At 41.1% G+C, this 18,533-nt stretch overlaps 1 protein-coding gene and 1 pseudogene across 3 annotated transcripts in view; one reads left to right on the top strand and one right to left on the bottom strand.

Moving 5' to 3' along the window:
* Window positions 1-4,037, top strand: part of traf2b (Tnf receptor-associated factor 2b) — a 23,581-nt gene extending 19,544 nt beyond the window's left edge. For all 3 annotated transcript variants that reach the window (XM_042302359.1, XM_042302360.1, XM_042302361.1), the window contains one exon: window positions 17-4,037. In XM_042302359.1, the coding sequence (XP_042158293.1) occupies window positions 17-235 (219 nt within the window). In that variant the 3' untranslated portion in view covers window positions 236-4,037. The remainder of the gene's footprint in view (window positions 1-16) is intronic.
* A 2,474-nt stretch (window positions 4,038-6,511) lies between these two features.
* LOC112219722 lies at window positions 6,512-14,926 on the bottom strand (annotated as a pseudogene).
* Between the last annotated feature and the right edge of the window lie 3,607 nt (window positions 14,927-18,533).

The following is an 18,533-nucleotide window of genomic DNA, read 5'->3' on the forward strand; positions in this document are numbered from 1 at the left end:
ATTTTCTTCCCTATAGGTGACTCTGATGCTGCTGGATCAGAATAACAGGGAGCATATTATTGACGCCTTCCGACCTGATGTCAGCTCCACCTCTTTCCAGCGGCCAATCAGTGAGATGAACATAGCCAGTGGCTGCCCACTCTTCTGCCCATTAGCTAAACTGACAGGCAAGAGCTCCTACCTTAGGGATGATACCATTTTCATCAAGGCCATTGTAGACCTCACAGGCTTGTAGAGGCTGTGGAAGCCCCCTACACAAAGGCACAAAACGCAGACTAATATATATACAACTTCTGAAATTACATAATATAAGTAATATTATAATAAAATGCATATATTTATTATTATAAGTATATCATAGACACTGTTTATTTTGCTGGCTGAAGGCACTGTAATGAAAATGAATTCTGCTAGCAGATCTTTTCAATTGGTTAAAACAGAGAAAAATAGGGTGAGTGATATGGCCAACCCAAGTGATGGCTCTGACTACTAGAAGTGCAGTATTATGCAGAGGATGCCGTGACTGTTTTTGAATGCAAGGCAATAAGAGATTGTCAAAATTGGTCAGCAAATAGGCTCATTGCACATAAATCACGTTATGTATTTCTATTATATTTTCCAATATTTCTTAATTTGGAGACACTGACGTGATCGTGCCAAAATGACACTGTCAAGTTGTGAAACTGCTTTTACTTGAGGTAGGACCTGTTGTACACATGGACAAGGATGTGTTAGAGATCCTGCCCATTCATCATGTGAGCAGGCACAACTTTTTAAATGGCAAAACCAACCGGTCAGTAATTTATATTAAAGAAATGTTCCACAAACTCCGCCTAGTGCTTTCTCAAAAAAGCTACAAGCCGGTCCCAAGCCCGGATAAAGGAGGATGGGTTAGGTTATGCGTAAGACTAGCAGGCGCAATCTGTAAAAAAAATATTTTAAAAATTAAAATAAATTGGGGGGGCAACAGTACAATTATAGTAGTTGATCATAGATGGCAAATGCTCCTTGAGGAGCAACGGGTCTAACTAAGTAGCTTAGAGCATTCCAAAAACACAAGTACGCTTTCCCATTTAAACAGTAGTGCACTCGCATCCAGTAGCGGTGCGTGGGTGAAATCACTGGGGAAGCCAAGCCGGGGGGGAAGCCATATTACAACCTATGTGTTGTGATCATTGCGTTGTTTGCTCTATAACCTGTTAGTTCATATGCCTTGACACCGTAATATATAGGCCTAAGGCCGAGACAATAAAAAGACACAGTAGCAGAATAAATTCAACCACAGCTTTTTTTCATCACAAAACAGGAGAGCAACCTCTGTCTGGTGAAGTCCACAAAAGATATTGCATGTAACAGTTACATGACCTACAGCATGATCAAGCAAGTTAATGTTTCTGTCATTTTCAGACTACGAAACAACTATTGATTTAGAACCACTGAGTTACCGCAAGTCACAAAGAAAACAGGAGCTGCCTCCACTATTCCAGCACCATTTCATCATCTAATCACCCTATGCTTAGTCTAATACGGTGAAAACTAAAAGATACCACAAAAAATTGTCCGACCATTGTAAGCTAAATATGATGTAGCTGTCCATGGTTCTGATTTCTGTGTGTATGCGTGCAAGTAGAAAAACATGTTGACTCACCCTACACCCTACCCTAGAAACGCCAATGCCATCCTCCACTTTCCTGTTGCCTAAACGATCTATGACTCTGTCATAGACTTTAAAAAATGTTTTTTGTTGTCCAAGGCTACCTGGCTAAAATACTAGTTCACTAGCCTAACTTTTCATTGGCAATGATGCGCCAGGCCAGCTAGTTAACATTAGCCTAACATTACTACATGTAGCTACATGTTGAACTTCCATCCTCTCGGGCCAGGTACACAAAGTATGAATTTATGGTTGGATCAGAATTCCCATTATAATCATTGGCCAGTACGGACAATTAAGTAAACCACAAGTCCAATTCTCTATCCATTGCTAATTTAGGAATGGGACAATTTTAGCTAGCTAGCCACTGGAGGACAACGACACAATGGGATGCAATTAATTCAAGTTTTCTGTCAATGATGTTTGGCTTGTGATGTGATTGGTCTGAAGCCAAATCCAAACTGGCTTACTTTGAGACTTCTTTTTTTGGTGTGACAGGACCATTCACAGCTGATCTCACTCAGTTTATCTCAACGTTGATTGGCTATTTTATAGAAAAATGATAAAGGGAGGCCAAATGCTCCTTGGCTTCCCTTGCATTCAATGCTATGGGTGGCAACAATGTCACTCTTCTTGACCAGACAGCATAGATGGGCTACACATACAGAGACAGAGGGTCGCTATTTTGTTTGATTGAATGCTTTCTCCTGTGAGATACATTCAGCCTCTTGCGAATTGAAGGAAATTTATGAAACACAGAAAGATGAAAGCTAAATTAATTTGTTATTTTTGTGGGGGGAGCCTGGCTTCCCTTGGCATCCATGAATACACACCACTGCTCACATCCATGCTGTATGTGCTGTACTTAAAGCCTAATAAATCATTGAACAAGGTGGGTGCATAATACTGTGCATGTGCACAACAGGCTTTTACCTTGAATTAAAGTAGTTTTCCATCAAATTGAAGCAGTATCAAGTTTGTGTTACCGTTAATGTCTTCTACTAAGCATGGCAAAGAATGATCAAAATAGCTGCAAAGCGGACCAAATTTGACACCTCTTAATTGACCTTTCAAAGGCACCACATCCTCTGCATTATCCTGAGCCTCAGGCAGACATGGGCAATACTTAATTTGAGCATTATATGCCATTTTGACTGAATGGCGCCGGAGGAGATGGCTGCCAATTTTACGGGCCCTTAACCAATTGTGCTATTGTGTGTTATTTGTAACATATTTTGTACCTCGCTACTATTTTACTGCTGCTCTTTTATTTAACTATTTTTTTACTTAACAATTATTTTTCTCAACTGCAATGTTAGTAAAGGGCTTGTAAGTAAGCATTTCACGGTAAGGTCTACACCTGCTGTATGCAGCGCATGTGACAAATACAATTAGATTTTGATTTGATCCGCTCGAGGCTCAGATGAACCGATCATCGTATCTTTCCTCTGTATACTTTTTAGTCCAGTTCTGTTAGCTAGGTAGATGAACAGTGCCTATATAGCTGTAGTGTACAAGAGTACGCCACAGTAGTAGACATGTACCCAATTAAGATATGATTAAATATACTGTAATAAAATACAGTATATGAACTATATGTTATAGGCTAAGCTGAGAAAGCTCCTGCTCTTTTCAAATACGAAATGCATATTTTATCTCAAATTTCAAGATTAGTATTTATACTGAGCTAGCGCATAAATAAATGGTAAGTTAGCATGCTATTATGCCAGCATAATTGTATTGAATAGAACAATTAAGTGTTTCTGAATGTCATACTTGTGACAGGTTAACCTTATCTATCTTGTGTAGAGTGGATGAGAATTATTTAAGGACATCTCCTTCACTTAACATATTATTGTTGGTCATTATTCAGCTATAACTAATATACAAAGACATTTGATGTGTTAATGTAGATTATGTATATTTTTGTCACTGTGATGGTAAAGAGTCACATGTAGGTGTTTTTGTTGAAGGGCAGGTTACAGAAATATAACAGCTCAGTGTGTAGTGTTAATTATATGCATGTGTTAAAGGAAAGCAATTCTGATTTAATATAGTTACCTGTTTAAGTCTGTCATTGATTTCTTTGTCTTATTTAACCAAGGAAGTCGCACTGATCTTGCAGGAGTCATTTTGTTTTATGCTCTGGTGATTGTGACTGTCAAGACTTGTGTGCTGTAGTTACTTGTTTTTATTGGAACATTTTGAAGTATTTGCTTGCATGTTAATTTAAACACCTATCTAGCATGGAGTAGTCCTGGGATTATATAGAACATATATTGTATCTATAACAATGAATTGGAGGGGGGGAAAGTATACCTGTTTCTCAATACATTATCTACCAATGAGAATGGTGTTATGAAAATAAATACATTTGATAAAACTGAGTCTGTGTGACTTCCAGAGGGGTATACTACCAAACAAGCTAGATCTACTCAGGGTTTTCTAAAGCTAGCCAGCTTCACATTACTGCTCAGGCTTCATCCATACGACGATGGATATTGATCGTCTCCCTACAACTCTAGCAGGCTTGTAACGGGCGAGTGAATGTCGCACATGGCTACTGGAACTCTTAATTGAGACAATCCTGAAACATCAATCAATGGGCGAGCCAGTGCCACATTGTTTTCATTTGTGTTGAAATCAAAATGAAAGAAGTTATTGCATATATAGCAGGCTATGGTGTGAAGTAGGTTATTAGTGACGTCTTTGGATTACGTTAAAGTTCGTCTTCGGTGTGCTTATTAATGCACAAGCAGTTTCCCCCACGCCAATTAATAAAATAATTGTATTAAATCAAAGTTAGTGCGTAAAGTTTTAAATGTATTCTGTCATTACTAAATGTGCAATGTGATCGTTAAAATACCTGACATTTGATTACAATCAGGTGTCAGTCTTCCTCAAATGAACAGGATGATGATGCAATCTGATTTCATTGGGCCTCAACTCGAGACTCGGACACCTTCATTCGGGTTATTAATGGAGTTAGCCCAGAGTTGCATGAGCCAGATCTGAAGGATTCGTTGCCATATAAAAAAGTAAATGTACCTGGCTAAAATGTGAGCCACTTACGTGGTACCGATTATCCCGAGTTGAATAAAGTTACCTCGCTAACTACATTCGTAGTATAGGGCTCTGGGGAGATCTACTTTATGGATACTATACACCTTGTGATTGTCTCTCTGCTTTTGTCAGAGAACATGAACCAAGCATGTGATTTTGTTATATGAGCATTGATTGTGAATTTTGCCCTGTGATCACAAGGATCTTTTCCACTCACATTGGAAATGAAAGGTAACAGGAATGTGTCTTTGACGTTCAATCAAATCTGGTGTAGGGTTGCAGATTAGCCAGTGACAACTGAAAAAGAGCAAGACATTTTTTAAACATAACTTAAATTTGACATTTTCTATGCACAATAAAATGATGCATGACCAGAGCTGGGGTAGGTTGTGGTTACATCCAATCAGAGAAGCAACAGGCACACAGATGTCTAGCTCAGGTTTAAGGAGAGAGTGTTTTAAAAGCATTAGAGGACTGAAGGCTTTTGCTGCAAGTAATGCAGATATGACCATGCCCTACTGTACTGCTTTGAATGTGCTTTGTCAGTAGGCTCTATAAAAATGCAACACTTACATAAATCGTGTGCTAGTTCAGATACGGATATCTTTACCCGATGGCTGCAAAACAATTTCAAAGGAATACTGCCTTGATATTGCCAGTTTTCACATTAACCGTATGACCTTGGACCAGTTGGGGTATAATAGGTGGCACTCCCATTGGAAGCCTCTTTGGAAGCATTCATTGAGCATATTTGCTGACACAATAGTAATAAAGACACGTCTTCCTGTGAACCCATCCCATGACCAGTTGGATGTTCATCCATCAGGGATAAAATGACCACAGGACTGTTACAACCATTTAGTAAAAGATTGATTTGAAACTGGCGTCATACTGGCAGTGTTCAGGAGCAATGAGTCGGTTGTGTCACCTTATTCATCTAGCATGTGTTTTAAAGGAGAGTCAGAGTAATTTTGTAGATTGTGGAATGTAGCAACAAAGTTCAGTGATATTTCTATCGTGACAATTTGGTGAAACTTGAGTGTAACAATGAAGATATACCTTTTCGGACATTACAGTCCTGGATTATTCGGGCCCCTCTGACACACATTCACAAACACACTTTCAGGAGGTACCAGACCACTTGAATTGCTCTTGGTAATTGCAGACCTCCTCAGCTCTGCAATCATATGACATCACTGATGTGAAAGTACAACCCAACATAAACAAATGTGAAAGAATATGTGCAAACATGCCCATAGATCGAAAGACTTAAAAACAGAAGACAAAACACACAAGTGTGATCTTTGACCATATGTTAGTGTCCACATCTCTTCTCTTCATTCAGTGAACAAACTCAAAATATTTTTTTTTCTTGAAGTAGTCTCTCATGTTTCTTCTCCAATAGCTCATTCATTCTTTGGAAGCATGATCGTTATAATCAATGAATGTAATTTCCCTCCCAGACCTTGCAAAGGTCCAGGAAGAATTTACCTGTACCGTATGACCTTCACCATGACAGCAATTCACCTTGCTAGGTGTCACCTTCAAAAAGGACATTTATGGAGAGGCCTGTGAAATTGCTGTTGCAATTATGCCTCCTTGTGGCTTACCCCAGGTGTCACATGTCCTTGGAGGTTGGTGATGTCATATCTACCACACTGTGTAGGCAGGCATAAAAAGTGTGATTTTCCCACAATGAAGATAGCTACTCCTGGAGTGTGCGTCAGTCTTTCCCCCGCTCTCATTTCCAGTCCCCTCCCACCCATCTCAGGTGGTCAGGGTTTCCCGTTGGCGGAGGTGCTGTTCTTGTTGCGGATCAGCCAGGAGAGGGTGCGGGGGACGGGCGGGCGTCTGTGCCAGGCGGACGAGCCGAGTGCCACACCTTTATGGTGGAGTCGTCACTGGCAGAGAGCAGCTGCTCCAGGTCGGTCGGGCTGAAGGCCACAGAGTTGACCACTACGTCATGCTGCAGCCGCGCCAGGCAGATGTTGTGGTGGTGGTCCCAGATGTAACCATGTTTGTCCTCTGCACCACTAGGGGGAGAGTGATAATCACTGGTGAATGACGAGTGAAGTATTCATACCCCTTAACTTTTCCCCCATTTTGTTGTGTTACAGCCGGAAATCAAAATGAATAAAAAAATGTTTTTAAAATTCTCACCCATCTACACACAATACCCCATAATGACAAAGTGAAAACATGTTAAGAAATTTTAGCAAATTATTGAAATACAGAAATCTAATTTGCATATGTATTCATACCCTTGAGTCAATCAATTCACGTAAGAATCACCTTTTGTAGCAATTACAGCTGTGAGTCTTTCAGGGTAAATCTAAGAGCTTTGCACAATTAAATTGTATAATATTTGCACATTATTCTTTATAAAATTATTCAAGCTCTGTCAAGTTGGTTGTTGATCATTGCTAGACTGCCATTTTCAAGTCTTGCCATAGATTTTAAAGCTGATTTATGTCAAAAGTGTAACTAGGCCACTCTGGAACATTCAATGTTGTCTTGGTAAGTAACTCAAGCGTATATTTGTCCTTGTGTTTTAAGTTCATGTCCTGCTGAAAGATGAATGTCACTCAGTGTCTGTTGCAAAGCTGACCGAGCCAGGTTTTCCTCTAGGATTTTGCCTGTTTAACTCTATTCCGTTTCTTTTTATCCTAAACAACTCCCTAGTCCTTGGCGATGACAAACACACCCATAACATAATGCAGCCACCACTATGCTTGAAAATATGAAGAGTCGTACTCAGTGATGTGTTGTGTTGAATTTTCCCCAAACATTACAGACATAAGGTTAAATTATTTGTAGTTTTACTTTTGTGCCTTATTGCAAACAGGATGCATGTTATGGAATATGTTTTATTCTGTACAGGCTTCCTTTTCATTTAGGTTAGTTTTGTGGAGTAACTACAATGTTGTTGTTCCATCATCAGTTTTCTCCTATCACTGCAATTAAACTCAGTAACTGTTTCAATGTCACCATTGGCCCCATGGTAAAATCTCTGAGTGATTTCCTTCCTCTCCGGCAACTGAGTTAGGAAGGATGCCTGTATTCTTGTACACTATTATTGCACACAGAGAAAGTCAATGCAACTTATTATGTGACTTGTTAAACACATTTTTACTCCTGAACTTATTTAGGCTTGCCATAACAAAGGGGTTGAATACTTACTGACCCAAGACATTTTAATTTTGTATTCATTTGTTAACATCTCTAAAAACCTAATTCCACTTTGACATGATGGGATATTGGGTGTAGGCATGTGACACAAAATCACAATTTAATATCTTTTAAATTCAGTCTGTAACATAACAAAATGTGGAAAAAGTCAAGGGGTGTGAATACTTTCTGAAGGTACTGTAGGTGATTTCTGTGCCCAGCTGGGGTTTGCATTACATTTAGTTCAACTTCATAAAACACATGCTGAACAGGATTAAAGATGATCAAATCTGTATATGGAAGAATATGTCCTTCATATAATACACACAATTGCTCTGTTAGTATCTGATACAAAGGCCCAATAACATTGAAAAAGGGATCGGAAGTCATTTATAAACCCATAGTAACCCCATACTGCCTGTAACTGTTAAAGCAGCCGTGACATACATACCTGGCCACAAAATCTCTGCTGACATCCAAGAAGATAAAGAAGCACTCTTCGTTGGGCGTGAAGGCTCGGTGGGCCTAAGGGCTCCGCCTCTCCTCCCGCAGGCTATTCAGGTCAATGACATGCAGGTCAATCTCCTCAGCGATGGGGTGCGGAGACATGGGGTCAGAGATCACCCAGCCCGCCAGCCACGCTCGACTGTTCACATACAGATACCTGGACAGAGACAACAGCATGGACGGTCTTGGTAAAGGTGTACTTGTTCAGCATTAAAAACAAAGTGAGGAAAGCAAGGTGATGTTGTAAGACAAATATTTACTATGTAATCTTGGTTACCCAGAAGCTAAATTCTCATTTCCTGATTTACTTCTGGGGGAAATGCAGTTAACAATTGTGATTACCATTGTGCAAAAGGAAACTCTGCCAAACCCATTTTAAAGAGGGACATCCATCAGTTTCTCACACTCTCTGTTAAATTCACCCTTCTACTCCCCTCATAAACCAGTGTTCATCATGGCCAAAAGCAAATTTTGGTTTTCATCAATTTTTACGATAAACAGTTTCCACTAAAAATTGTGGGCTTGAAAATCCCTGCACCAACTTAAGCACCATGTTCGCCCAATGCTGATTCGTCCAGATAATCAATGATAAAACCCCAAAACCAGGAACTATTGCTGCTCGTAATCACACAATTATGCTTGAGCTTTGACAGATTCTTGCCGTTTAATCTGTCCGCGAGAATCTGTCCATGAGAGATTAGTTACTATGAGGTTTTTATGACAGTCATTCAAATGGGTTTCAGGTGCACTCCTTCTGTCACATCTTTGCACCTGTAGCCTTGCAACTAAGTTATTCAGCCTCTTCACACTGCTGCCCATGACGCACACTCACTCCCTCACCTGTGGTCTGGAGACAGGCCCATGCCGATCACATGGTCTAGAGAGTCAAAGAACTTGTCTGTGCTGCTCTCCTCCCCCAGGACAGGCCCAGACATGATCATCTGGTCAGGCATGATCCGCTTGATTCCTATCTGGTGGGGGAAGTAGGTAAGGCTGCCGGTGGTGAAGAGCAGGTAGGTCTTGTCCTCTCCCTATAAACACAAAATGTAATGTGTTGGTCCCATGTTTCATGAGCTGAAATAAAAGATAAAATACATATTCAATTCGCAAAAAAGCTTATTTCTCTCAAATGTTTTGCACAAATTTGTTTACTTCCCCGTTAGTGAGCATTTCTTCTTTGCCAAGATAATCTATTCACCTGACAGGTGTGGCATATCAAGAAGCTACAATAAAAAGACACATGTGCAGATTTGGCACAACACAATGCCACAGATGTCTCAAGTTGAGGGAGAATGCAATTGGCATGCTGACTGCAGAAATGTCCAACAGAGCTGTTGCCAGAGAATGTAATGTTAATTTCTCTACCATAAGCCACTGCAATGTCATTTTAGATCATTTGGCAGTAGGTCCAACCAGGACCTCCACACCTGGCTTCTTCACCTACGGGATGTTCTGAGACCAGCCACCCGGACAGCTGATGAAACTGAGTAGTATTTCAGTCTGTAATAAAGCCCTTTTGTGGGGGAAAACTAATTCTGATTGGCTTGGCCTGGCCTGGCTCCCCAGTGGTTGGACCTGGCTCCCAAGTTGGTGGACCTATGCCCTTCCATGCCCATCCATGGCTGTGCCCCTGCCCAGTCATGAGAAATCCATAGCTTAAAATTAGGGCCCAATTAATTTATTGCAATTAACTGATTTCTTTGTATGAACTGTAACTTTGAATGACAACAAAAGAGACAATTGTGGACTACAGGAAAAAGAGGAGTGAGCACGCCCCCATTCTCATCGACGGGGCTGCAGTGGAGCAGGTTGAGAGCTTCAAGTTCCTTGGTGGACAGTCGTGAAGAGGGCATTCCCCCTCAGGAGACTGAAAAGATTTGGCATGGGTCCTCAGATCCTCAAAAGGTTCTACAGCTGCACCATCGAGAGCATCCTGACTGGTTGCATCACTGCCTGGTATGGAAACTGCTCTGCCTCTGACCACAAGGCACTACAGAGGGTAGTGCAAAAGGCCCAGTACATCACTGGGGCCAGGTTTCCTGCCATCCAGGACCTCTATATCAGGCGGTGTCAGAGGAAGGCCCTAAAAATGGTCAGACTCCAGCCACCCTAGTCAAGCCATAAGACTCCTGAACATCTAGTCAAATGGCTACCCAGACTATTTGCTGTGCCGCCCCCCCACACCCTCTTTACACCACTGCTACTCTCTGTTGTCATCTATACATAGTCACTTTAATAACTCTACCTACATGTACATACTACCTCAACTAACCGGTGCCCCCACACATTGACTCTGTACCGGTACCCCGCTGTATATAGTCTTACTATTGTTATTTTACTGCTGCTCTTTAATTACTTGTTAGTTTTATTTCTTATCCATATTTTTTTAACTGCATTGTTGGTTAGGGGCTCATAAGTAAGCATTTCACTGTAAGGTGAAATGCAACACCTGTTGTATTCGGCGCATGTGACAAATAAAATATGATTTGAAACACTAAATTGAAGAATCTCTACTGATGACCAATGAAAGGGCGTAGACTTCTGCCTGACTATATTTTTGGTGTGCGCACAAACAGACGAAAAAAACCTTACCGAAGACCAAAACATCACAAGCATGCGGACGCCTTTAGGGAGTTGATAACTCGAACTTAGAGAGCTGACATAGACCAAAACCTTGTTCAAAGAAACCAAGATTAGTGAAACCAGAGAGATCCTATAATTCTGTGTGTTGGAAGTCCACAGTTTAATTCAGTTTGACTAGTTGTAAGATGACCCAGTCAAAATGGTCACTATATAAAGGCAAATAGTCCCACAGCTGTTTTGTCCTCTACCAACGATAACATTTATGACCATGTATGGGACCGACCTGAAAGGCTTTATTGAGCCAGAGCACAGAGCAGGAGGTCATGTTGCCGATCCAGTGCAGGTTGCCAGAGACGAGGTGGGTCTCGTTCAGCCAGCAGCCAAACACATCGTAGGGCTTGTTCCTCACACAGGACAGGAGGGTGTAGTTCTCTGTGGAGGAGAGCAGGACAAGACACACCCATGGTTATCTATATTACCCACATTGGATAAGGACCAATTAGAGTATGAGAATAGAAAATATTGTTATATTTTAGATATCAGTTATGTTATCATAGAAAGGTCAGATCAATCTTCATGAATACAGGTAGGCCTATTTCATATGATGTTGCAAAAACGTGTCTCAGGTGTGATGAGATTCTTTGTGTTTTCACAGATGCACTTGCACAACTGAAATGGGTTATAAAAAATGGTTATAATCTGGCTTGGGTGTTTCAGAGCAAATATGCTACTTTTAAGACCTGTTTTGCATGCAAACAAACACTGAGGAAATGTTTGTTGCCTTACTGTTAGGGTTATAATTAAGAGGTGTGCTGTGTATGCCATTTAGTTTTCCTCCACATGTCCTCATACTGAGCTCCATCTATGTGCCACACATGAGTCACAATGTCTGTGTCGTAAGTAACGTCATTGCGTACCAAAACATTTCTAATGAGGATAACTTGCGTTTTGAATTAAGTAGCCTAATTTCATTTGTTAAATGCCTTGTGATGCACATTCCAGAACAATTACCAATGAAAGCACATTATGAGAAAGAGATAGAGGAGAGACAAGGAAGGAGACAAAAAGTGAGTGAGAAATAGCAGGTGTGTGTGTCCTACCAAGACAGATGACAGCAATCTCCCCAGAGGAAGAGTGACTTCCGGCGCCGACAGAGATGGTCGCCTCGCTTCGCGTTCCTGGGAAACTATGCAGTATTTGTTTTTTTTACGTGTTAGAAATTGTTAGGTTAGATTACTCGTTAGTTATTACTGCATTGTCAGAACTAGAAGCACAAGCATTTCGCTACACTCACATTAACATCTGCTAACCATGTGTATGTGACAAATAAAATTTGATTTGATTAGAGCCCAGGTAGACTCCAGACACCAATAGCAGGGTGTCGTCAGTGTTGAACTGGGAGAACTGGGTGTAGCCCCAGTTGAAGTGGAGCATGCTGGAGCTGTGCACCATGGTAATGGTGCCATCGGGCCGCTCTGTGTCCCAAAGCTGGCCAGCACAGTAGAGAGGAGGATGTTGGGTGAGGAGAGAGACGAGTGGTTTAAAGATGAGAACAGGAAAATGTGAGAGTAGATGTCAAGTCTACAGCTACGAAGTGCAAATCTCAACAATTAAATTTCTTTCCCCTTACATCACATTTTTGGGCACTACAAGCTTGAAACTCAGGTCCGTGATGGTTCCTGTGCTATAATATTATTGACAAATATTTATATTTTTGTTTTTGCATAACAGCAGTTATGCTAACATAGGCCTTGAGGCCGAAATGTATCTTTGTGACTGTTGTTGTGGAAACCAACAAAACAAATATTGGTGCACAATGGTCATCTTTATTTGGCTTATCCCTAGCCCTAGGCTAAAGCTACCATCTTCTCAGGTCATATGATGTGACAGACCTTGACGGTGCAGTCTTTCACGGTGCAGACCTTGACGGACGCATGACTTTCAACCTTCGTCTCTCCCGAGCCCGTACGGGAGTTGTAGCGATGAGACAAGATAGTAGCTACTAAAACAATTGGATACCACGGAATTGGGGAGAAAACGGGGTAAAAAAAACAAAACAGTGGTAGGCCTGATCACCGACAATGACGAGACAGCCTATAGGGAGGTCAGAGACCTGGCCGTGTGGTGCCAGGACACCAACCTCTCTCTCAATGTGATCAAGACAAAGGAGATGATTGTGGATTACAGGACAAAGATGACTGAGCACGCCCCCATTCTCATCGACGGAGCTGCAGTGGAGAGACTATATACAGGGGGGTACCAATACAATGTGCGGGGGCACTGGTTAGTTGAGGTAGTATGTACATTTATGTAGAGTTATTAAAGTGACTATGCATAGATGAAAACAGAGAGTAGCAGTGGTGTAAAGAGGGGGTTGGGGGCAGCACAGCAAATAGTCTGTGTGGCCATTTGACAAGGAGTCTTATGGCTTGACTAGGGTGGCTGGAGTCTTTGACAATTTTTAGACCCTTCCTCTGACACCGCCTGTTATAGAGGTCCTGGATGGCAGGAAGCTTGGACCCAGTGAAGTACTGGGCCGTTCGCACTACTCTCTGTAGTGCCTTGTGGTCTGGGCCGAGCTGTTGCCATACCAGACAGTGCTGCAACCAGTCAGGATGCTCTCGATGGTGCAGCTGTAGAACCTTTTGAGGATCTGAGGACCCATGCCAAATCTTTTCAGTCTTCTGAGGGGGAATAGGTTTTGTCGTGCCCAACTGCCTTGGTGTGCTTGGACCATGTTAGTTTGTTGATGTGGACACCAAGGAACTTGAAGCTCTCAACCTGCGCTATTGTTCTTTTACTGCTGCTCTTTAATTTCTTGTTACTTTTATCTCTTATTCTTATCCTTACTTTTTTGAAACTGCATTGTTGGTTAGGGGCTTGTAAGTAAGCATTTCACTGTAAGGTCTCCACCTGTTGTATTTGGCACTAATAAAATGTTTTTGGGATTTGAAGCTATACAGTAACACATGCATGACAGCAGCACCCAAAACATATAAGACCCTGCCCCAGAAAATAACCCCATTTCCTACCAACTCATTTTATAGTAAACATGACAGCTAAGAGTTTGACTGGAACCCCACACCACATGGCAAGGTTTGCCCACTGAGGTCCAGCAACCAGTCACGAGTTGATAGAATGATATGGAATTAACCAGTCATGTGTATAATCATCAGTATGGATCATATGGAATAATGGACACAACAAGGAATGGTGGCTATATCCATAAATTATACTTATCCACATATAGCTACAACGTTTGCTAGCGAATCTTCTGAAGTTACTAGCTAACGTTAATCTTGCATTCGCAAACAAACAACCCCCTTTCTGTAAACATTAGATTGCTAGCTAAACCAAGGACTTGTTCTGTTTATAGGCGAATTGCTCTGGAAGCCAAAACAGCAAAATACGCCATCTAAACGTGAATCGATTCTCAATTGATTCTCGATTCTCAAACGTGAATCGGATTCTAATATCTCTAATTTCATATCACATCAAAATAGTTGTACAAACGAAAAATATACACTTAATGTACACTGTTTTAATCGATTTTAACACAGTTGCAGCCGACATTATTTTCCAACGACAACCCGTTTGTGGTATCCTTCTTCAGTTTACACACAGGTGTTGGGAGATGCATGTAACGTTAGTCCACTCTGTCTCCCGTAAACAAGCGCTGTAACATGGACATATGGCTGTGTGGGAACCATAAACCTACGTGTGTCAATTTAACCTGTTGTTTATTGAAAATTATTTATCGCTGATATTAAAGTTAAGGTCCTTATGCTTCAAAAACGGTACCGCATGTGATGCATGTTAATAATATCCGACCGAGCGTCGGGGCTCTTAGACTCCCCATAGAAGACGCTTTCGCGTCGTCCAATGACTCTTATGTGTAACGTTAATATAAATTAGTATTGATCAAAGGCCTGCTAGTTACATTACCGGCATCAACAATTAGCTATGTTCTACATACCTCCAACTAAAAATAACAGTCAAATTAAAACAGACAATATTCGTTACGGTTTGTTTTGAAATGTGTGATTAATATATTGAAAGCTACACATTTAGGGAAGCAAAACCTTTTAGCTCGCTAACTAAGTTAACGTTACCTAGCTAACGTTACGCGATAGCAAGATAAGCTACAAGCTAACGTTAGCTGTCATACGTTCCTAAATGTCACTCTGCAAGTGTGTCCTTAAACATTGATGTAGCTATATCAATAACTACTTTTCCCCCCAACATAAATTCGTATAATATGAAACCGTGAACCACCTGCCCGTGGACAATCTTTATGGAGACGAATCAAATGGCTAACCAGAGGTAGCTACTGTAGCTAGCGAACCAGGAAAAATGACAATGTTCTGCACCTGTAAGACTCGATTGTAAACAATAATAATCATGAAATCATAAATTCGGGTGGTTTGTGGTCACTAGTGACAAACGCGAGAAGTCTCCTGCCCCACATGTTATAGACCCGACAAGTGGATTTCAGAACACTCGCCATCTCATCAGAATGGTAAACCAGACATTAAAACCAGGGGTAAACCAATCAATTACATAGCAGCAATTGGTCGTTAGGGAATTATTGTGCACTATCAGAGAGGTTTATAAACACAAAAATAATAACAATAGTAAACAAATACACAATATACAGTGCCTTGCAAAAGTATTCGGCCCCCTTGAACTTTGCGACCTTTTGCCACATTTCAGGCTTCAAACATAAAGATATAAAACTGTATTTTTTGGGGGAAGAATCAACAACAAGTGGGACACAATCATGAAGTGGAATGACATTTATTGGATATTTCAAACTTTTTTAACAAATCAAAAACTGAAAAATTGGGCGTGCAAAATTATTCAGCCCCTTTACTTTCAGTGCAGCAAACTCTCTCCAGAAGTTCAGTGAGGATCTCTGAATGATCCAATGTTGACCTAAATGACTAATGATGATAAATACAATCCACCTGTGTGTAATCAAGTCTCCGTATAAATGCACCTGCACTGTGATAGTCTCAGAGGTCCGTTAAAAGCGCAGAGAGCATCATGAAGAACAAGTAACACACCAGGCAGGTCCGCGATACTGTTGTGAAGAAGTTTAAAGCCGGATTTGGATACAAAAAGATTACCCAAGCTTTAAACATCCCAAGGAGCACTGTGCAAGTGATAATATTGAAATGGAAGGAGTATCAGACCACTGCAAATCTACCAAGACCTGGCCGTCCCTCTAAACTTTCAGCTCATACAAGGAGAAGACTGATCAGAGATGCAGCCAAGAGGCCCATGATCACTCTGGATGAACTGCAGAGATCTACAGCTGAGGTGGGAGACTCTGTCCATAGGACAACAATCAGGTGTATATTGCACAAATCTGGCCTTTATGGAAGAGTGGCAAGAAGAAAGCCATTTCTTAAAGATATCCATAAAAAGTGTTGTTTAAAGTTTGCCACAAGCCACCTGGGAGACACACCAAACATGTGGAAGAAGGTGCTCTGGTCAGATGAAACCAAAATTGAACTTTTTGGCAACAATGCAAAACGTTATGTTTGGCGTAAAAGCAACACAGCTCATCACCCTGAACACACCATCCCCACTGTCAAACATGGTGGTGGCAGCATCATGGTTTGGGCCTGCTTTTCTTCAGCAGGGACAGGGAAGATGGTTAAAGTTGATGGGAAGATGGATGGAGCCAAATACAGGACCATTCTGGAAAACCTGACTGGGACGGAGATTTGTCTTCCAACAACACAATGATCCAAAACATAAAGCAAAATCTACAATGGAATGGTTCAAAAATAAACATATCCAGGTGTTAGACTGGCCAAGTCAAAGTCCAGACCTGAATCCAATCGAGAATCTGTGGAAAGAACTGAAAACTGCTGTTCACAAATGCTCTCCATCCAACCTCACTGAGCTCGAGCTGTTTTGCAAGGAGGAATGGGAAAAAAATTCAGTCTCTCGATGTGCAAAACTGATAGACATACCCCAAGCGACTTACAGCTGTAATCGCAGCAAAAGGTGGCGCTACAAAGTATTAACTTAAGGGGGCTGAATAATTTTGCACGCCCAATTTTTCAGTTTTTGAATTGTTAAAAACGTTTGAAATATCCAATAAATGTCGTTCCACTTCATGATTGTGTCCCACTTGTTGTTGATTCTTCACAAAAAAATACAGTTTTATAACTTTATGTTTGAAGCCTGAAATGTGGCAAAAGGTCGCAAAGTTCAAGGGGGCCGAATACTTTCGCAAGGCACTGTATATTGTGTGTATAAAAGATGGGCCTACTCAATGTATTCTTGGGTAGAGGAAAATAGAATGAGCAAAAGCATGTATTTGTTGAAAATATTTGACAAAGAAATTTGTTGACAGTTTAGCAGAGTGAGTTTCCTCTGCATTATTCATACATAATTGCTGATGCAGGCATCTGTGATGATGAATGTTCTCTCATTGGCTTGTCTGTGCAGTCTGCACCCACCTCCAACAGCTAGAGCACTTGCATAGAACTGAGCACCTTTCTTCAGCTCCTGTGACTGTACAAGTTACCTGCCACAACCCATATAGTCTATGACCAAGGTCATCTTCTGAAGCCAACCCATGATGTGACTCATCTTCAGCGGTAAGAAAATGACAACATTATATAGCAAATAATTACAAGTCTAATATACCATCATTTACTCAATCTTTAACTAAAATCAAAATTGTACACATTATTCAATGAATGCAATAATTTACCATTTTCTAGAGTAATTCCTTTTCATGCTCATCAAAATAAGACACCTATAAGAGAATTGTTAGGATTTTTCTCAATTGGCCAAGGAGTTACAGCTTGAAACCTGACAGGGGTGGTATCATTTTACCAGCCTGTCGCATAGCTTTGCTGGTTGCCCTTGTAGGTAGACTAAAGTGCAGGATTGTATTGTGAATAATCGGAACTGTAATCTACTGTAAAGTTCTACTAATCTAACAAATTCACAACTACCTTATACACACAAATGTAAGGGATGAATAAGAATATGTACATATAAATACATGGATGAGCGATAGCAGTGCGCCATAGGCAAGATGCAGTAGATGGTATAGAAAAGTGTATACATATGAGATGAGTAATGTAGGATATGTAAACATTATTAAAGTGGCATTATTTAAGGTGACTAGTGATACCTTTATTAAGTCCATTTATTAAAGTGGCCAGAGATGAGTCTGTATGTTGACAGCAGCCTCTCTATGTTAGTGATGGCTGTTTAACAGTCTGATGGCCTTGAGATAGAAGCTGTTTTTCAGTCTCTCGGTCCCAGCTTTGATGCACCTGTACTGACCTCGCCTTCTGGATGATAGCGGGGTGAACAGGCAGTGGCTCGGGTCATTGTTGTCCTTGATGATCTTTTGGCCTTCCTGTGACATCGGGTGCTGCAGGTGTCACAGAGGGCAGCTAGTTTGCCCCCTGTGATGCGTTGTACAGACCGCACTACCCTCTGGAGAGCCTTGCAGTTGAGGGCGGCGCAGTTGCCGTACATGGTGGTGATGACAGGATGCTCCCGATTGTGCATCATTTACAGA

The sequence above is a fragment of the Oncorhynchus tshawytscha genome, linkage group LG20 (genome assembly GCF_018296145.1).
Source record: "Oncorhynchus tshawytscha isolate Ot180627B linkage group LG20, Otsh_v2.0, whole genome shotgun sequence".
Taxonomy (NCBI): Eukaryota; Metazoa; Chordata; class Actinopteri; order Salmoniformes; family Salmonidae; genus Oncorhynchus; species Oncorhynchus tshawytscha.